Source organism: Hippoglossus hippoglossus, chromosome 6, assembly GCF_009819705.1.
Source record: "Hippoglossus hippoglossus isolate fHipHip1 chromosome 6, fHipHip1.pri, whole genome shotgun sequence".
NCBI classification, from domain to species: Eukaryota; Metazoa; Chordata; class Actinopteri; order Pleuronectiformes; family Pleuronectidae; genus Hippoglossus; species Hippoglossus hippoglossus.
The window spans coordinates 26,158,291-26,180,947 of NC_047156.1; the positions used below are offsets into that span (position 1 = coordinate 26,158,291).

Consider the following 22,657-nt stretch of genomic DNA (forward strand, 5'->3'; position numbering starts at 1 on the left):
CACCAGTAGCTGTTTTGTGTCATACAACACTAATGAGCTGATTTTAAAGCTGAATTGATCCATTAATTTTGCTTTATTTTTGTTTTATGTCCCATGTAAACATTTTTAAATCTTATTTTACGACACGGCATCATTAATCATTTCAAACTTTACTTTGTTCCTTAACGTATTAGGATATTTAATTCACACTGTTTTATTTCTTCTAGTCATACTCCAAACATTTATAATTGTATTGTCTCCCACCCACAGTGCTGACTCAGCTGGTTCTTCTCTGGATGATCATACGATTCTGATGGAGGGAACAACAACATTCTTTTTACTACTTATTTGTTCACCTCAATTACCTTAATTGAAAAAAATGTGTGTGGTAGAAATCAGCCTTTGAATAGCTCATTAATCTGATTAGAAAAGATCATAACATTATTAAATATAGTAATCAAATAATAAAATAGCGTTATTTTTCAGCAGTTATTGTCAAAATACTGCTGAGAAAATAGATAATTTCATTGTTACCACACAGGGTCTTCTTATAGTGCCTCCAGAATTAGACCAAAATAACTGTCTCATTTTCATGGGAAGGGAAGAATAAAGAGGAAAGTTGCTGCCGTTAAACAAAGGTCCCAAATGTGTGTTTTAAAAATGCATGAATCTCAGCTCCCAGCAAAGTAATCAATGAGCTTATTGATCCAACAACCTTTTCAACCACCTGCAGTTCTATTGTGGCTATTTTGTTCAAGTCTGCACTCTTGAACTTGCAATACACGTTCTCATCATCTGTTTGATGGTCGTCCACTTCTGCAGGGCCTCTTGAAAGCACTTTTACTTCACTGGCAACGAACCAGCACACACACTGGCTTTTACACTTGCAAAGACTATGCATTGATTTCCTTTGTATCCTAGAGGTCTACCACAATCTTAACCGTGAATATATCATACCCAGTAGTCTTAGTCTAAGCCTAAACCTGACGTTAAACCAGAAAACTTCTTAACCCAAAATTAAATGTTAAACCTTGAATGGATCTCATGTTATCCCCTACTCACAAATGGTGCTTGCATTTATATAGACTACTTAGGACTACTAATTATCATTGCATTTTGTACACCCAGCCCTCATCCCCACCTCAATTTAAACCCTAAAACCAACTCTTGAATTAGCCATTAGCCATTATTTTTCATTGTATCAAATTTGGGTCTTTACACAGAATTCACATTTTTGTCTTCATGTATTTTCAGAGTTCTGACATTTAACTAAATACATTTTTTGTAATTCAGTGTTTTTGTCCCCAGAGCATGAAGGTGAGTGATGTTTGGTGATACCCTGAATTTACATCTAGCACCACATGCAAGTGGTTTGGGGCCAAATGTTTTGAAAATTCAGCCTATTGGATAGTTTTGTTGTGTAATTTGGTTTTGATGATCATGTTATGAACCATGAATTGTAAAAACCTTGGTGACCCCTTAATTTTGTATTTCTTATCTTGATCTGTTGAATTCTAACAATAAATCAATAATATTACTTTCATTTATACTTATCTTGAGTTTGTAAGTTGACATTTTTTGGTTGTTTTTTGAAAAAACAAAGAGATTAAACATGTTATGGTTTAGATGTTATTGTATTAGATATTTATTAATATATATGATACTATATATTTGAAATATAAGCATGACAACATGCTAATTGTCAATGTGCCTTTAGCTCTTTATGTTTCTGTCATGTTTTGTTTCTCATAAATAAAAATTGAGACTTCTCACAATTCACAAACATTCTTGTAAACATCTGGATGAAAAATATTGTACGACTTAAAAAAACAAATAAAATATCAGTTTTCTAAGTTGTACCTCCAACACCTGAATAAGAAACAACATGGCCGCCAATCAGCTACCTGTAGAGGAAACTGACCTCAGTCCTGGAAATGTGTTAAAATCTTTCTTTTTTTAATCTATGGTGTAGCAGATATAATATTTTTCATCCAGACTGATCCGAGTATCTCCTGCAAATACCGTCAGAGCAGCTGTAAGTGTTTAACTGAGCTTCTGTTGTCCAAACATGCTGGTTAGCAGCATAGCTAATCTAGCTAGCCTTTCGCAACAACGATATTTGAATAGAGCGGCTAATATTTTGAGTTTAACGGCTGTTTCTTCTTTATTTATTTGATTTGCACGTATTATTACGCACCACAACCTAAAAGACAACACACAACACTACATTATAGTACAGGCTAGCACACTGACTATGCTTGCAAATTAGCTGCTAGCTAACTCTGGTGCAATACACCTTTTTCACGGCAGCCATTTTGACATGAAATAGTTCAACACAGGGGTTACTAATCACATTATATAAGGCTCTATCTAAATAGAGCACAGCCTTAATTATGTGTTAATTATGTGATAAGTACATTTGTACATTGTCCCTGTAAAATAAATAAATGATAAACAATCTTATTATCAAGGTTAACATAATAATTGTAATACAAATAATTAAAATGTTATTTCCAAAGACAAAATAAAATCAAAACATTGAACTAAACCAGGTCCTGATCTTAATAATAATGACAGTGCTTTAAATGATAATATAAAAATGATGATGATGATAATAATAACATGATTTCTATAGCATGTCATACAAGGAAGTGCATTAGAAGTTGCATTCACATGAAATACAAGGAACCAGTCAGAGACAAAATAGCAGAAATAACTATAACTTAATGTGGAAAATAATACCTGCCTGATAATAATAACAGTAATATGAATAATAACAACAACAACAATAATAATATTATTAGTAATAAAATAAGTAAAAGTAATAATATAATATAAATGAGATAAAATAAAGATGAAAACAGGGTACACTAAATGAGGTAAAATACAGCATGTTAAAATAAGTTTCCTTATGGATACAGAGATACACTACTTTGCTATTAGCTCTTTAATTCATAAGCTGTGTGTATAAGTGTGTGTGTGTGTGTGTGTGTGTGTGTGTGTGTGTGTGTGTGTGTGTGTGTGTGTGTCCTCTCTCTCTCTCTCTCTCTCTCTCTCTCTCTCTCTCTCTCTCTCTCTCTCTCTCTCCTCAGGAGCACTGAGGCGCACAGAGAGGCGCGCGCGACCCCGACGCCCTGCAGCTCCTGCTCGGTTCTCTCTCTCTCTCTCTCTCTCTCTCTCAGTCTCTCCCTGCCTGTCTCTCTCTCTCAGACATCAGGAGGCTCGTCGTGCTCGTCTCTCTCTCCCTCTCCACGCGAGGCTTCCCGTTCATTCATCCATCCTTTCCGCTGCTGTCGGCTCCTCTCATGCCGCCGTCAGGGCGCTGGATCCGGGGCGCTTTGTGATCGACTGATGAACATGGCGTGCATTGGGGACGCGGACCCGTTCACCGCTGCCATACCTGCCACCAAAGTTGAACTCACGGTGTCTTGTAGGTGAGTAGAAAGTGCTGCTGCCTCACTTCAGTGTGGGCTCAGCGCGGAGGTGTTGGTGAGAGGCAAAGTATCCACAGGATCCTGCTGATTGACAGAGGAACTGTTGTTTCACTGTGGCTGTAAGGATGGATGCTTACGCACCAGATGGACGCTTTTATTAGTGTCATTGGATGTAACATGAGCCGCATCATTCGTGGGGGTCCCTCTCATCTGTGTGTCTGTGGAGGCTTGATGGTGATTTAGGGACTGAGGTGGAGACGTGCAGGGAAATGCAGCTGGATTTGGTGCGTCTGTTGGCAGCACTGTGGCTCTGGGTGATCTCCTGACGGAGGTCAGAGTTGCCAAGTCTCCCAGCTCTGACACAAGTGAGAGGTGTGGGGATGTAGGGTTTTCTTATGACTGGAAATAGTCACTTTCCTCTCTGAGACAGACTTTGTTTATATATTTCATATGTTCATGCTTCTTTCTGAGGATTGTGTGCAGAGACTGGATGAAATGTGCATGAGCAGTCGGTGTGCTTCAGTTTTACTACAGCAGCAGCTATCTTAAAGCAGCCACACAGACAATTTATCCCGTTTGTTGGTTAATCAGGCTGTATTTTACAGGCAGTCCTCAATGGAAGACACCAATCAGCTTCTCCATTGTGAGGATTTCATGCTTCTTTATATTTAATTGTAAAGGAAATACCTGTATTTTCCCCATTCTATCTTCCATCAACTCACATATTTGTCGTCTTCTGTGCATGCACATTATTCAGCCTCCTGCAAAGAAAATATGTGTTAATATTCATTAATCAGCTGATTATCTTTCCATACTGATAAATTGTTTGCTCAACAAAACGTCACAATAAAAGGAACCACACCAAGAGTATGGATGTACATATTGGTGATATGATCACAAAAGACAAAGACAAGCAGATAAGTGAAGCTGGAACAAGGGAATGTATTGGGAATTGTTTTTCTGATTAACTTGCTGTTAATTGACTTGATTATTTGATTAACTGTTTTAGCATGTAACATACATTCTGCAGCTGCAGTGAAAATCAAATTAAGCGTTGTGCTTTTTAAAAATGTCGATGGAAGTTGGAGGTTCACTCTTCCATAGTAACTGTTCTAGAGCTTTAAATAGTATCCAGTGGTCTTCATCAATAGACGTCCTCTTATACAATTCGGATTTCCTTCCAGACGAGCGGTTCAGCTCTTTATCAGAAATAAACTCTGTCGACCCTACACCAGAAAACGCATATCACATGACCATCCATGTACACTGGTCGTGCATGTGCCAGTGTAAACAAACAGTAGATCATCTTCTCTGCAGTTGGTTGCCTAGTTGCAGAAAATATATGAACAAGGAACAGCAATGGCTAAGGATTTCTTATTTTGGACCAATGATGATGAGGTGGTCCATTAGTGGTTACGAAAATGATTTATTAGTCGCAGCTTTAAATATCAAACATCCAATGGAGGCATCTGCACTCATAATGTTTCTTCACTTAATTATTCAGGAGTCTCCTTGACCCATCATCCACCAGTGTAATACCAACAATGATATCTGAGCTCTTTATATTTTAATGTAGAGTAGGTAGTAATCTGTCTTTTCTGGTAATAGCTGCATCACAGTAAATTGTTCACTGCACTGTAAAACCATCCTATTTTTCCATCACACTTTATCCATCTGATAATTTTCAAGTTTTGTGTGTCAGAAATCAAAATGTCCATCACAACTTCTCAATATTCAAGGTTTTAAATTCAAATTATTATTGTTATTTTTGATATTAGACAAAGAAAAGCAGGAATCTCATCCTCACATTTGAGGGGCACAAAAAAAAAGTATTTTCGATAAATCAATGAATCAACTAATAATTTTAGTTCTAAAGCAACTGTAGTTCCCAAATATCATTGATATTATAATGTTAGAAAACATTATCATAATATATATAATAGGATATTATTAATGTAAGGGTATTTAATACTAGTCATAAATATTGTCATTTTTGTTTAGCCCTATTGGGTTGGAGTAAATATTCTTTTACTTAATGAATAATTATTTATTTCACATTATTCTTGTAAATCCTTTTAAAGACATATAATGAACAGAAGAACAAAGACTTTGGACTGAATTATGTTTCCTCTGACCTTAAAATCCGGCAGCTGATGCACGGAACTGAGCTTCTGTTGCTGTTTCATGTCGCTCTAACATAAAAGCCTGATAATGGCTTGACAAAAGGAATCTGCCTGGTAATGACCTTAATGATTTATAGATCAAAGCCTGTGATTTATCTTCCAAAATGAGGAAGCCGCTATCTTTAGAAAATAATCGTTCTTTTAAAATTATGACTTCAAAAAAGGAAAGATCTTCTAGGGTCATAGTTCATCTTTGTTTTCTTACAAAATGCAAACACACCCAATGCTTACACATGCAAACACTAAGTATGAGCTCTGGCCAGGGCTGTGCGATATGACAATGTTGTGTGATGATAGAATAATGGTTCAAACGCAGACACTGCAAGAGGCGTTTGCCTGTGGCACTGCACCATACGGCAAAGAATCATGAAGATGGAAGGAGGTAACAGCTGTAATGTGGATATGAAATGACCTCTACTGAGATATGAGATGTGGTCATATTGCACAACCTTGGCTCTAGCCCATGTTACCTCGAAAGGAAATAAATAATTACAGAAAACAGATGGAGTTTAGTATTAAATTGCTCTGTTTCTTTAATGGGTGATATGGAGTCTTGAGTCTTAGGATTATTAAGCAAGTAGTGCAGTGCCCATTGTGAACCTGCCTGTTTGGAATGGGCTGTTTGTTCTGCCTGTGGTGATGCTGGTTGCGGCTTTCTTTCTGAATATTTAAAAGTGACTTCCAGTTATTGAGCTGCAGCGAGTAAAGAGCAGCTGCAGGACTCGGTCCACAGAACCCAGAAGCCTAACCCCTGCTGCTGCACAAAGAGCTGTTCATCTGTTTATTCAAAGTTCAGTGATTCTTGACTCATCAGGCAGAACCTGAACTGGATAATCAGTTGTTTCCGTGTTAATGCCTTGTTGGCGTGATCAACAACACCACTTATAGGGTCCCATCTGCCACTGAGCGCTGGTCAACTGTTTAAAATGGAACCAAATTCAACCCTGCTTGTCCTCGGGCACTTAACAATACACATGCCAAGAGAAGGCCTATAAGATGAATGGTGTCTGTCAGTAGGAAACACCATAGACAGTCCTTTTGTACAGTTTAACCTGGGATGAGAATGACACCTCTGACAAAAAGGATGAGTTAAGTGCTGTGCCTCTGCTTTTAGCTATGTGTACACAATTAACTATTCACTCAGTGATTATATTCACACTTATGTGTTGTTTTAATTAAAGAACCAATTTGCATTATGGGAAATTTGGTATTCAGAGTGTTTGGAGTATGGTTTAGGACAAGATGGTGAATATTCCTTATACGTTTGAAGGTCTTCTGCACAAATGAAATTACCAACTACCAGTAGATGTTAGCAGGTGTTAGCGACCACATGCGGATGTTAGGGACATAACTTCAGTTGTGCACCTTAGCATTATCAGTTTTGGCCTTGTAATCAACGATACAAGCTGAATTTGAAGGTACACTCAGGCTAAAGGTAAATCTGACTGGCTACTGGCTTGTATGGCATGTAACTATGGTCCAAAAGTCTGGGTATCTTGGTCTCTGCTGCTATATTTTGACAGTTTCTTTTTGTTTAACCAGCCTTTCTATGCATTCCCCCACTTTGTGGAAATGTAATACTGAATCACCGTAGTATGCTGAAGCTGAAAATGAAAATGTTGGCAGCACATCAGAGCTGTTTCAACCCAAATTAAAATCATGTCATTTGTTTGAAAAGATACAAACATGACTGCGAGAGATAGTGAACTGTCACTCAAACATGTGTGGCCAGTGTTATGTCCATATAACTGCACTATTTGGCTTGAGATTGTGATGCAACTTATGTTTAATTCTGTCATTTACGACGTAGAACCCACTTGCACACAATGCTTCTCCCATTATCCAATTAGCATAGCCTTGTTCTGACTCCCTCCATTTCCTGATAGGTCAACAGGACATGCACTAGGTCAAGTCAATTTAAAGTCAGTTCAGTTTCACTTTTGTATGAACTAAAATTTTGTCAGAGACACAAAGCAGCAAATTTTCATAATTGAGTTGGTGAAACTGTAAAATTTAAATGTCTGCTTCAAAAAGGACTTAAACCATTGATCAGCTAACAAAACTGACTAAGTTTCATACATGGTGTAAAAGTTTCACTAAATTCATGTCTTGTTAAGACAATAACCCTGAATACCAGCACTCATGTGTCCATCCACAGATGAAATTACAGCTATAGTTTCCTCCATTTGACAGATGCATTCTTTCCTCCACCATTTAGTTTGATTATATTTTTAAACAGAACCATAAGTGGGTTTCATTTTTCAGCCATTTGCTCAGGCAGAGTCAACACCTTCAGCAGCCTTCACCAACACAACATTTACCAGCCCTGAGCTGGTGGGCGGTGTGATTTTCCCACTTTGGTGTCTCTGCATGTCAGCAAAGCTATTGAAACATTCAGTCTAGATAAATCCCACCTTTCAGTGAAAGCCCTCCCTCACTCAATAAGGCCAAACCATCACCAGACTCATCACGTGTGTAGTCAAGCAGAAGAAGTGACAGATTGATTAACTCAAGTCCAATATTGTGCGTGAGTGAGAGGAAAATGCAGTCTGCGTCACCAGCAACAGCAGCTGTCTGACTGATCACCACTGATCAGAAGGCCTTGATTATACACACACACACACACACAAAGTTTATTGGAGGTTAGTTTTGTGCATGGATAGTAAACAGCGAGCCGAGCAGGCCTTTGAAGCTGCAGAATCAAATGAACCCTGCAGATGGTCGGTCGTCTGCCAATGTTTAGGCACAAAGATGGCGGCATTCATGTCGGCACGGCTGTCCACTGATCTGCGTGGTCCACAGTGGAGAGATAGCTGTGACCTTTGGGCACAAAAGGTAGCAAGTGTATCCCATCGAAGAATCGACGTGTTGCTATGTGGCTCTATTGGAGCCGGACGATGACCTGCTGAGAGGCCGGTCGATGTGTCACAGCCAATATTGCACTTTCCATGAGGAAGGTGAAGAAAGAGACAGAAAGATCTTGTGTCCATGTTTTTGTTATGTTTCAGCTCTGTACACACACAACCAACATTACTCCAATAGTACAAAGGTTTGTCAGGCAAATACATTTAGCCTGACAAGGTCAGAGTTGAGTCATTTTTAGCACTAGTGATTGAATGCTATACATTTTAAGTAGGGTAGCAAACATTGGATTTCATTTTTATATAATCTGCTGATTATTATTTTAATTGACTGATTAATTATTTATTCTACAGGAGGGGAAAGGATGTGGGAAAGATGTTGAACTTACAATAATGAAAACCAGCAAATATTTATAAATTATAGATTTTAATCTTAATAATAATAAAACTCTGATATTAGTTGAGAATTGTCTAGCTTCAACCCTTTTAGTGGCTACAATTCCTCAGTTTTTAAGATTTAAAAATTGAATACAAAATTTATGAAACTGCAAATAAAATATGATATGTAAATACTATGTTTAAGAGATGATAGATTCTGACGTCAGTGAATATTGGTCGCCTCGTGGAAAAAGACACTCTGGAACAATTCGAACAGATCCAAACAGGGCACACTGATGCTTCCTCCACTCATACATAGTCTTGTCTTCTTTCTAGAGCCTTCTTCTTTTTTTCATGTCTAAACTACCATGAAATCCATATTTCTGAAGATGTTCATAATGCCAAAAACCTCTAACCTTTAGAAAATACCCATGTAATAGTCCACATGTTCAGGCCCATAGAATAAGACTAGACAGAAAAGAGCACATGCACCCCACCTATTTCCCCCAGGATTGTCTAATTAAATATGAAGAAAAACCTTTCTCACCAGAAAAATTTAAAAGATGCTATAATCATGTTTAAAAATGTGAACTTTTAACTCTAGATTTTGTTCAATCTGGGCTAATGTGCCTCCCTCTCAACCATCTTGCACCCAAATGTTATATTTCAACTATAAATAATTTCAGTCATGTTAGGAGACACCATCAGGCTGCTATCAACGCTCTCTCGGGAACATTCAGCTTCACTTCGTGTGACGCTGTAGCCTCCAAGTGCTATTGTGGCTCCCCAGAAACTTAAATCCGCAAAACACATGATTTTTTCTAGTGGCTGCTGCAAGGTGACAGAATCAGCTTTTTAGTCTTTTACAGTTCATATTTTTATATTGCTCTAAAAACTAATGTCCATCCATTTTCTCAGATGGCATTCATGATCTCTCTTGTCTCGAATGTGTCTCTTACAGTTGACTCTGACCAGTGCTGCATTGTGCTGCCAACAGTGTAAACTGTCCATTAATTAATGACCATGTATGGCCACTCTGGGGCTCATTCACATATTCAAAAGCAATATATTTTATTCTTGAGCAGCCAGGGGAAACACAAACCCTGTAGTTTGGGATTTGTTCTGTTTGTTTCTTCTTGTGTTGCTGTGATGGTTTATTGCACATAGTGTATTTTAAGTTTGTCTTGGACTAAAGTGTACGTTCTAAATATTGCAGTGTATTTGCAATGACATATGTTCCCTTTACACCTGCACAATCTATTGTGCAACACCATCATAATCACTATGATCTCAGTGCTAAAAATAACTATTGAATTAACAAGTCTTTGACAGTGTCCACTAAGTCAACATTATTGGAAGTTGTATTGGATTGCATTGGATTGCTGGTGGACTTAATGGTGGCTGCTAAGTGTATTGTGACAATGAAGAAAATGGATAATTAATTTCACAGACAACTGTATAACACACAGCAACAACGTACTATGTTTTATTTTAATACTGAAATCATTCTTGTTTAGCCCACCACATGTATTTAAATGCAAACATTAGAAATGAGCATATAACAGCAGCAGCGGTAACTCTAATATATCTACATTCTGCACAAGTTAGTGTCACTAGCTTTTTTCTTCTGTAATTTATTATCAGTGCTGCTTCTTTATTGTGCTCGTTCGTCTGTTGTTTTCTTTGTTTTCACTGTAATTATTTTCAAAAGCACTCAAAAGTCTTGAATTGACGTGTCTTACAATTTCACCTCATGAGCTAATTTGCCCAAAACTGTACTGTAAAACTTTTTAATTTTAATGAAGGTTTTGTTTCTCCTGGTCTGCGGATTGTTTCTATTAGTTTATGGATTTGAGTCTTGAGACAGTTTCTGAATGTTAATGTACAAAATCTGTAGAGAAATTTGACTTGTGTGATGAAAGAAACTTGTCAGACTATAAGCAACATAAGCAAACAGAAGACAGGGTCCGGGTATCTGCTGTAAGAAGCCCCTAAATATTAGCAATACGCTAATTCACCATCAGACAATATCTGATGGGCTCTAAGAGTGGATGTAGCCTGGAAGCCAGACCAATCAGCAACCTTGGTCTAACCCCCGCTTTGGTTCAAACTGATTTACATCCATCCTGAAACTGGCTGCACCAATCACAACCATTTATCTAAAATGTGGCAGATTTGATTGGATGACTTATGTCGTGTGTTGCTGGGAGTGTTGCTAAACCAATTTTTTTTTTCTTTTGTGATCCTGTTGACAGTGTGACCACGTCACTCTGAATTTGAATATCTCCTTATCTCTCATGTAGAATACCATCTCAAGTTGTATGTATTCCTCTCATGCATCAAATCTGAATGGTCAGGGTGAAAGCATCACACCCCACTAGCGTATCATATCTGCTGCTGTGAGAGAATGGGGACGACTTTTAAGTAGTTCCAAAACGGCAAGTGCACATGCTTGCACACTCACAGTCACATACAGTGAACTTATGTTAGGTTAAGAGAGTCTAATGGCAGCTACATCAGATTTAATTTTCATTTTACATACAGTGAATTCTGAGTTTTCAGACCCTTTCAAGTTTTCCACATTTCATTATGTTTCAGACTCATCTTGAAATGAATTCAATTCATTTTCTTTCTCATCAATCTACACACAGCTCTCCACAATGACAAAGCAAAAACAAGTTTTTGGAGTGTTTTGTAAATTTATAAAAAATAAAAGACTATTCATACCCTTCAAATAGTACTTGGCTAAAGTACAATTGGCAGCAGTGACAGCCTCAGGTCTTCTTGGGAATCATCCTACAAGCTTGGCGCACCTTTCTTTTGGAAGTTTCTCCCATTCTTCTTGGCAGAATCGTTCAAGCTCAACCAGGTTGGATGGGGAGTGTCCGTGCACAGCCATTTTCAGGACGGATATTGGGTTCATGTCTGGACTCTGGCTGGGCCACAGGACTTTGACAGAGCCACTCCTGCGTTTTCTTGGCTGGTTGCTTCGGGTTTTTGTTTCGTTAAAATGTAAACCTTCACCCCAGCCTGAGATCCAGAGCACTCTAGAAAAGGTTTTCAGTCAGGATTGCTCTATATTTTTCTGCATCCATCTTTCCCTCTATCCTGACTAGTCTCCCAGTCCCTGTCTCGGAAAAGCATCCACACAGCATGATGCTGCCACCACCGTGTTCCAAATCCCTTCCATTTGAGAATGATGGAGGCTACCGTACTCGTGGGCACTTTCAATGCTGCAGAAATGTTCTTGTATCCTTCCTTAGATCTGTGTCATGACACAATCCTGTGTCGCAGATCTACAGACGATTCTCTTGACCTCATGGCTTTCCCTCTGACATATACCATCAACTGTGAGCCCTTATATCCTCGTAAAAATCTGTTAAATCCATTTTAAGATGAGTTCTGAAACATAACAAAATGTGGAAAACTAGAAAGGGTGTATGAAAAGACCTAAACTGAACACTGTAAGCAGACAGCTTGATTAATATATAATAATAATAATAAATAGCATTAAACTTTATCTGTATTGCACCTTTCATTCAAGAAATGCAGTTTAAAGTGCTTTACATACAATGAAAAACATATATGAATTATATAAGAAATTGAGCATTTGTGTAACAAGCTTTTCGAGCCATGTAAGAGGCTGACCAATGTAATAATGAATGTAATGATGATCCGTATAGGCGGTTTCCACTGAATCTAATAAACCTTTTTTATCCGTGTATAACTTCTCATACATTTCCAACAGATTATTATTTGCTAATAACAAAAACTAAACAAGTTCAACTTCAGGTTCCATCTATGTTAATGAAAAGCTACTGGGCAGACACTCCTGTTTGCTCTCTCAGTATTGCAGCACCTTGCAGCTTTCCTCTTAAGTGTATTGGTTCTTGTTCTACCAATATGGCACAGTTTAGATGGAACTGAACAAAGACCACAAAACCAACGGATCAATTGGGCCTGCTGCAGGCTGCATTATTAAGTATTTGAAGCAGTCATTTAGCCTTAATGAGGCACCGGGCAGCTACTGAGACTCACCGCTGCCACCTTCTAGCTACTTTCCTCCACTGCTGGGATTACTGTCGACAGCTTTGAAGCCAACATGTCCATTAGAGTCCAGGGATTTCTGCCCAGCACAATATGACATTTTCATTTAGATTCTGTGTTTTAAGCTCAATATGTGTGTAATGAGTGATATTTAGAATTTCAGTGCAAATAGTAAATTCATTCAAGATACAGTATTTAAAGTCAGCATCTGTTATTCTTTCCAGCTGATATATATTATGTAATTTTGTTATATGTAAGTATGGTTAAAAAGAGTGCGATTTTTTTCTGTTCTTAAAGTGATAAGATTGATCTGGCTGCACTGGAGCTTGGATGACAGGGCCTGTGCACCTTTAGTGTTCACTTTGTTGACAATATATTTACTGAAGCCCAACAACGATGTGAAGCATTATTTTATTTTTTTTCCAAAATATGACGAGCTCCTTTCCCCATAGAAAACACTGCTCTTAAAGTTTGGCTAGTACTTCTGAATAATCGTGATGTGATAGGGTAATTACTGATATGTCATGCGACATCTGGATGCCTAGCAGCTAGTCTTGCACGCCCCCATGTAAAGCAAGAGCGGATATTTTGCAAAACAAATGTCTTCCTCTGCGTTTGGGCCTCTTGTTTACATGCAAACGCAGCTTTAAGTCAGTCAAACTGATATTTTTCCAAATGCCTTCCAAAGGATAATGTTTCTTTTTCTGTGTATTCATGTGTACATAACAATGCATTTGGGAAACTACGACATCAACAATGGCGGCCATATACCAGTTTCTCTACAATTGGTTAGCATGTTTTTACAGAGGGGAAAATATCTGTTCAAAAGGTATCGACAGTAGAGTAGACAAGGTCTAAAACATTGTCAGTGGTCTTAATGTAGAAGACTGCTGAAGCCATACTGGAGTCATACTTTATTTCTGTTGTGAAATGTTTGTGTGTTGCTGATTCTGTCACTTTCCTTCAATAAAGTAGGATTCATTGAGTTCATTATTGAAGACACATCACTTTGTAGTTGAACACAAACACTCACAGATAATCTGGGAAAAATCATTGGGAGTTCAGAGAGGGTCTCAGGTGCTTCAGAGGTGGATTGATCGGAGCAGCTCACAGTTTTCTTGCGACTCAATTGACCTTATTGATCTGCTGTTATCCTCACAGCAGGACCAGCTTGTGTTGTTGTTAATTAGCTAGTTTATTGCTCCACAGAGGAAGGCCACTGCACTGACAGTAAGCTTACCTGCACTATGGCTGGTGGGGCTAAACGTCAAGCGGACTTGCGTGAGGTTACTCAATGGTAGTGACCACCAGCTCTCTGTCTTTGAGAAACATGAGGGTGAGTAGGAACTGTTGCTGAGGATGAACATAAGTGATGGAAATAAAGTAACATGCAAGATATAGAAGAACTGTAAATGAATATACACAGTGGCAATCGTCGTTTCATGACCTATGGACAGCAAGCATATTCAGTGTTCTCTTGTTTTTTTCTCCTCTCCTCTCCCCCTCCCACACCGACAGGTATTTAAAGCTCCTGCTGCCATGTTTCGGCATGTGTGACGTAACTGGTGGGATTTCAAATGTAATTCTGGTGTCGAGGAGGGACCGCTCTCATAAATGTTTGATGAACCACGAGGCTCTCTGCTCGGACCGCTCCAGACGTTTCCTGGGCTGCCCGCGGTGGAAAGGGCTTTTTAAAGAGTCGCCTGTCTCTATCAGGGCCAGGTGGAAGCCCTCAAGTGCACATGAATCAGGGGGCAGTTACCATATCCATATGAGTGTGTGCACTTCTGCCTGCAAACAAACATACAGTTGCGTGCTGTCTTTTATACACTTACTTTTTTCCTCCTCTTGTCTTCACCGCATCTTGTTCCCTGCCTCCTCTCACACTCCTCTGGGAGCCATCAGGGAACAGTATTTCTATTTATTGGACATGTATCACATTTGGCAGGTGTAGTCGCCCACTTCTCACTCCTACACAATCTCTCCGACTTTCCGCAAGTCATCAAACGCAGCCCCGATATGACTACACCATCGCTTATTATCATTTATTCAGGGTTTCAGAGCTGGGGTAGGGCCAGTGGGTGTGCCCCGACAGCGAGGCAGCAGAGCGTGGTGTTTCACCATCTGGGCCACACTGGGATCAGGACAACACTAGTGCCTGATCTAGATACATCACTAGCCATCAACAGATTCCAGACACTCGCCTCTTGTCATACAGGACAGGATGGGTGACAGAGTGCTCGCCCTGCAGCCAGCATGATAGCAGGCAGCCTCATCCCACTCTGCCCCCGGTCTCTCTCTCTGTGCACAATATGGACAAAGTCATGCTTCTGTGGTTATTACAGCTTAAAGTAAAACTCAACACACAGTCTCTTGTAAGAATCACAGCCTGAAGGCTTTAAAAGTGGCTGTGAAATGTTTAGGTTTCTTATTACATGGAGAGTAATGGCTGAGGTTTACTCCAGGTCAGTTACAATGGATTCTAAAAAAATCACCTTCAAACTGTCAAGTGTCGAATTTATTCATGTTCCATCAGTATGCTTGGTAGCAGTGTAAGGCTACTGTATATCCATACACTTTAGTTTCAGAACTGTTTTTAAAAAGAGACCTCAGTTCACAAGAGCGTTTTAGCTTCATATCAGTAATAATAACATTGTAAACAGGAAGTGGATTGTCTAATCTGCAGTTGGTTGCTTAGTTACAGAAATACTACAAACAAGAAACAACAACGATGAAAAGCATTGTAATGAGGATGATGATGATGTTACTGAGTCATGAGTTGTGACTGATATGAACCAATTATTGACGACTGCGTCATTGTTTCCAAACATCTCTCTTTCTGGAATGATTCTGAAACCATGACACACAAATAATATTTCTGTTATCCAGCTAGAACAAGCTGCATGTTTTGAAAAACACAACAGTCCTATTTTATTGTCGTTCAACTGCATGAGCCATGTGACTATTTTGGTCCAATTATGACCGAGTGATCATATCTGCAGTAAAAGTCAGGTTAGTTTAATTTGAAATGTGAGGTATGAGCCAAACTGTAGATTTGGAGAGTCGTTTACAAAGAGATAGTCCATATTCTTAACATCACATTTCAGAATTAGGACGAAAGATCAAAATTCATATTGTGGATAGAATTTTTTGTTTAGAAATGCCTGCTGCTATGATCCAGAACAGGTTCAAGTTTATGTTTGTATTACCTTCTGATGTGGTATAAACAGGAGCCATAAATTAATAGTTTTTAGGATAAAGTGTCCCACTCTTCTCAAAGACCAAGCCTCTCATATTATCTGGTCTCTCTGGGTTGTAGCTCTGTGAAAGCCTTGTGGGGTTTTAATGTAGGAGTACAAGCTGGGTGAGTGAAGGTTCACTTCTGGTCCTTTGGGTGTTGTCAGACTCGTCCCTGTCCTTCTGGCTACCTCCCCCTGAGACCTGGACACTGTAAACAATTGACACAGAATGAAAACCACAAAGGCCCACCACTGGTGACGCAACTGGCCGGGTCTCCCTTTTCTGAGCCCGAGCCGCTCCTCGCTTTTTTTTCTCCTCAGGTCTCAGGCAGCTGTAACTTGTCATCTTTGTGTGCATATTTAATTCCTTCAGAGCTGTTTAACCGTGGAGTGCCTCGGTGGCGCTGAGCATCTGCTCTGCAGTGGGGCACTTCTGTGCATTTATCCCTCCCCATGCAGAGAGGGAGGACCCGAGTGTCATGTAAATTTCATGGCAGCTTCCACTGTTGTTGCTGGCACCCAGGGAGTGCAAAAAAGTGAAAAATAGGTCCTCCGTCTGCTGTTTTCTCTGTACATTTAAAATATAAATGGGCCCCTGTTTAATATTGCTGCCCCAATGACTTGAAGAAACAACTTCTCTTAATCAATTTGGATGAGGAGTATGGGTAAACATGTTGTGGGGGCAGTAAGGGAGTTAATTATATGCTCAGGTTTTTTATGTAATAACTTTCTTTGTTGAAGTGGGAATCAAATTTTTTATGTCAATGTGTCCCCTTGTTTTTTGCAGAAATCTCCTGGACAGAGACACATTCTCCAAGTCTGATCCAAGTAAGCTCGCCTCCTATCACACAGACACACACACACACGCACGCACGCACACACACACACACACACACACACACACACACACACACACACACACACACACACACACACACACACACACACACACATAATATTAACACATACAGCCGCTCCTAGCAAGCCAAACAAACATGTATATGCACAAACCCACATGCACATGTATTTCTGGTCCTTAAAAGTCTGCAGACAAACATTCGCTGCATTCAGGCATTTTTTTACTGAAGAAACACACGGACACACACACATGCGCATGTGCGATCTTCCTTGTTAGTGTGAATCAGTAGACATTTGCATATGTCAGGGGTCGTATTCGTCACTGTTCTCAGCTCCCAACGTGAGTGAGGGGAGCCAGATCCTCCTCATACACAAACCAGCACTTCCCGCCTACATATTAAAGGACACACACACGCACCAATACACACATTCGCACATACACACTTCCCACTCCCTTGACAGCAGGGGTTCAATTTGGTAACTGGTCCAGTGGTTTTTAAAGGCCCAGTCTGCAATCTAACAGTAATTTGCATGGATAGAGAAGTGTTTGGACTGATGACATTTTCTCATTTAGAGAATGGCTTTGAGTTGAGATGCCATATAATCATCAGTTCTAGGTATCAAACCTTGAAAACTGTCATGTGCCTAAACCGGTGTGGTTTGAACATATTTATAATCTATTATCTTTTTTTATTTGCCAGGATCAGAAAACATAATATCAGCCAGATAATAAACTCACAATATACTGACAATAAAAATAGTTGCGTTCATGGAGAAGTGAAGGAGAAATGACACATATCTCAGTAAACCTGTAATTAAATCTAACTAACACCCATGGGTCAGGAGTATTGTCCCGAATAAGTCCCATCAGTCTTACCTTCACAATCCCGTGAGTGACAGACAGCAAGCTATGATTGGTTTGATTGCAAGTCACCGCAAGAATTTAAGACACTGTGATTCATCATCACATGTGACACAGTGACCATCTCCAAAATTAACATCATCTAATCTGAACCTTGGATTATTATTCTTTCCTATGTAGCTTTTGATTTTCTTTCTTCTGTGGCTGTTTGTGTTTTGACAGCATTTGGGATTGGAGTTTTTTTTTGATTTTATAAAAATGAAAAAAACATTTGCCCATCAGCCCTTTAGTTGAAAATGGAAAAGAAAACCCAGCCTGATTAAATGCTGAGAAGAGATCCTCTTTTACTCACATACTTGAATTTTAAAGTCCCTCCTGCTTTGTTTTCTGTTACAGTCTGTGACATTTCTCTAAAAATACTTGACGAGAGGAAAACACTCTGAGTTATGCTGAAATCATTTGAGAATATAATTATGTTTGTTTTTTATTTTTATCTCTATTTATCCAGGGTTTGGCCAGCATGCCATTGTTTTCAGCATCACCTTGCTTTATTCACTCAATATAGAGCGCCTTGCCACCTGGCTGCTGTACAGCGGTTTTTTAGGGTTGGTGATTGTGTGTGAACCCATAATTGATTAGCTCCACGAAATGTGGATTGAACCTTTGAGTGTCAGACGGTGGGAGAGGAGGATGAGCATCCCTGCCCGCCCCAACATTTATGCAAGGAGGCACTTGTGTTGCGTCCATGTCTCTGCTCTGCTGACAGCACTGGCCCCAGTCACACAGCATTAGATCGCCTCAGCAGAGCCACACACACGCAAAAAGTGCACACAGCCAGGGCCTCGGGCAGGCTCACGTACCATATTCATATTAGCTTATAAAGCTGGACAATCCAGTGTTTCTGTTGTCTGTATGTTTGTGTGTGTTTATGTGTGTGTGCTTATACGTGTGTGCATTGTATCCATTGTTCCTGTGAGGCATGAACCAGGATGTGCTTTGATCAGTGTGCTTCAGGAGATTGGAGAAGGTCATTACGCAGACAGTTATCATTATCACAGTATTTACTGTCACTATCTCCTACATTCGACACAGAAATGGTTGTAGCTCCTGCCCTCATTATCAGCACGATGAATAGGAAGAGTTGAAAGTGCACTGTTCTGATGCAGGGATGCATTGCTATTTATGGGCGATGATTGAAATATCACTTTCGCCCCCGCACAATAATGCAGAGACCATGTGTCATCCGATGCTTCATGGCAGGATTAAAGGATGACTGTATATTCAACCAGCTGAGCCCCTGCCCGCTGCACATCATCCACAACACAGCATATATAACATCCAGACTGACAGTCTGACAAAACATGGCAAGTTTGAAGACTTCTGCCGCCATACCAGATGTAGGGTATTTTGCTCTTTGTGTTTGCATTGAAAAAAAGGGGGGCATTTTAAACACGGCTGTGCGTCAGAAAAATTAGAACATCAGTTTTCTACAAAATCTTATTAACAACATTGTGTATCTGGTCTCTACATGAGCTTCATTCTCATAGATGATATGTCAGTTTTGGGGGAAAAAAACAGGAATTCATCAGATAGAACCGGCTGATTATATTCACTCACAATCACGACCGTTAATGAGTCCATTCCTTTAAAATAGTCCTTTCATCAGTTGGTGGTAGCTCATACATAAACTCAGGCATAAATTTACAATTACTTAAAGCTGTAATTAATGATAACGCTTGTCACTGCAGTGGAAAGTGCTGCCTTCATAATCAGATGTCAAAAGATCAACTCAGGTTCTGTTTTTGTCAGTAGCTCTTAAGAGAGTTGGTTTTGTGTATCTTATAGTTTTTTTCCATGGGTGTAAGAGAGCATGTAATCTTTCAGAAAAACTGCTTTCACTGCAGGGTTGAGCTTCAGCCCTGCAATTTTTTGCTTGACACCAGTCATGTGGACAATTGAATTAAATTAACATCAAAGATTGAGCAGGAAATCATTCACCACACTCGCTACAACAGGAAACAGTGAAAAAAGCAATGACCAACTAACCAAGCATGATGTACCATTGTGCATTATGCATAACCTCTTGTGTCAAGTGTTTTTCTTCACAACTCACACACAGAACTCTCTATGAAGTGAATAACAAATGAACATGGGGCGTGTAAATTGCCATGTGACAGACATGTGTGAAGACGGTCAAATCTGATAGCATTCACATTTCACCTTAGTGCCATATGTCGACATCACGCCATCGAAATTATTTTCCACATCACGGATCCCTGCTACACCTGCGCTGTCTGTCCATTTCGTTAACGTTGAACTAACAAACAGACACACACTGACCCAGATATGAACCCATAAAGAAACACACACACACACACACACACACACACACACACACACACACACACACACACACACACACACACACACAGTAAAATATACTAGAGTACAATATAATAAAACAATAGTGTTTTATAAGTTCAACTAAAAATATAAAGTGTATATGGAGTAAATTCAGAACCAGTGCCTTATAGAATTAGCAATAGAAATGAAAATAAAATAAGTAGCGGGAGACAGTAAACGTATACTTAAGTGGCAAAAGAAGCAGTAATGATAATGATTATAGGAGTAAGTAACATGGAAGTAATGACATTAAACTTGAAACACCATTCTTTCTATTTTCAGAATTTGTGCAAGCCTAACATTAATCCATCGATTAATGGAGAAAATCAGAAGCACATTAATTCATAATAAAATGATCATTAGTTGCATTTAGATACAAAATAGTTGAAAAGAGCTCCACCAAAACCAACAATTAAAGTAAAATCCTACTTTTACATGAATGCATAACTAGTAATAATCTATTGATATAATATACAATAGCATAATAAAATATAAGAAACAATAAGACAATTATTACTGAAAGTATAGTGTGTGATATGAGTCTATGTTATTAAATGACTCTGGGCCAATGACAGTGTGTGACCACTGAGCTGCCAGCTCCCCCAGCATGTTGTGGGTCCCCATGGGTGGTCCACCAGCCAGGCAGACCATCTTAGTGGTTACAATACTTATAGCACTCACTCGACACGAGCTAAAAGGCCCATCGAGCTGTTTTTTTTTCTCTCTCTCTCTTCTCTCCTTTTTTTAGCGCTTTTGTGCAACCACATAGACAAAAACAAGGGCTGACAGAGGTGGAAGTTGTAGTCTTGGAAAAGAGGTTCCCCTGCCTTTCTTCATGTGCTTTGAAGATTGTTTTTGAAGGATGCTGCTCTGGTTACAGTAATAAACAGCAACCATGTTAATTTGAGGTGTGTTTGAAAGGTTTGTCATTCTCGACATCTGTATTATTAAAGAGAAAAAGAGATAATCATTGAATTTATAAAATATTAACTGTTGTCTTCATTACTGTATTTATGTCAGGTTTATCAAAGTGGATCAGATTGCAGCGGCTAAATCCAGTATTCATTTTGTGCAGTGCTCATGTTGTGTTAGTAATTGCTAAAACGTTTCAAACTAGTGATTAAGCTTTTAAGATATTACTGGGTAAAATGACAGTTTTACTGGCCAGGCTTGTAGATGTAGTTATTATAGATTTTTTAAAAGGTTTTTTAATGGCGTTACCTGTTGTAATTTGAGAAATAGTATTTTTGTATGTAATTAACATAATTACAACAGTGTTATTAAGAGCACTTTGATATGTTAAGGCAGATATATATTGACCATATTCTAGTACCACTTTAATTCTTTAATCTAATCGGATTAGGTCGTTGCTGCTGTGTCTATATCAGCAATCTTCTCAAGCGCAAGTTTCTTTTTTAAATGTAGGTAAGCAATTCGATTTTTCTGATTTCATATGTTTATTTTGTAATATTAATTCAATTCAATATTAATTAATTAATTCAAATTAAAATACATTTAACTAACCTAACCACAATATTTGGTCATGGTACTAGTTAGTTGGCTAGTTAAATAAAAAAACAGAACATTTGACTGTAGTGGATGATGTTGAGGACAATGGACAGAGTATTGTCAAACAACGTGATTTAAAATACAATACAATAATATTTATTATTAGTTTTTTTAAGTAGGAATAATTCAAATTATTAGCTAGCTAGTTAGCTATTTTCTATTTGTATCTAACTGAAAAGATACCGTTTACATCATTATAATACACTGCTCAAAAAATTAAGGGAACACTTAAATCACACATCAGATCTTGATGAAAGAATTATTCAAGTTGAAAATCTTTACTGATGTACATTGTATATTTTGTTGAGATCAAATTGATGCAACATCGGTCAATGGAAACCAAAATCATCAACCCATTGAGGGCTGGATTCAAAACCACAGTGAAAACCACAGTAAAAATGTTTAATCACAGGCTGATCCAACTTGCATGAATTTCATCACGGCAACTCATAATGTGACTCAGTAGTGTGTATGGCCTCCACGTGCCTGTATACACCCCCGACAACATCTGGACATGCTCCTGATGAGTCAGCGGATGGTGTCCTGGGGGATCTCCTCCCAGACCTGGGTCAGGGCGTCAGTGAGCTGCTGGACAGTCTGTGGCGGTACTTGATGGCGTTGATACACTGATACATAACGTCCCATAGGTGCTCAATTGGATTTAGGTCAGGGGAACGAGAGGGCCAGTCAATGGCATCAAGGCCTTCATCATGTAGGATCTGCCTACACACTCTGGCCACATGAATCCAGGAATTGTCCAGCACCAGTAGAAACCCAGGGCCCACTGCACCAGCATAAGGTCTCACAATCGCTCTGAGGATTTGATCCTGGTACTTAACAGCAC

At 39.0% G+C, this 22,657-nt stretch overlaps 1 protein-coding gene across 1 annotated transcript in view; it reads left to right on the top strand.

The window, feature by feature from the left end:
• Positions 1 to 3,149: 3,149 nt before the first annotated feature.
• Positions 3,150 to 22,657, top strand: part of LOC117763549 (copine-8-like) — a 62,411-nt gene continuing 42,903 nt past the window's right edge. The window contains exons 1-2 of the mRNA XM_034588757.1: positions 3,150 to 3,413; positions 16,909 to 16,949. Coding sequence (XP_034444648.1) covers positions 3,331 to 3,413; positions 16,909 to 16,949 — 124 coding nt within the window. The 5' untranslated portion in view covers positions 3,150 to 3,330. The remainder of the gene's footprint in view (positions 3,414 to 16,908; positions 16,950 to 22,657) is intronic.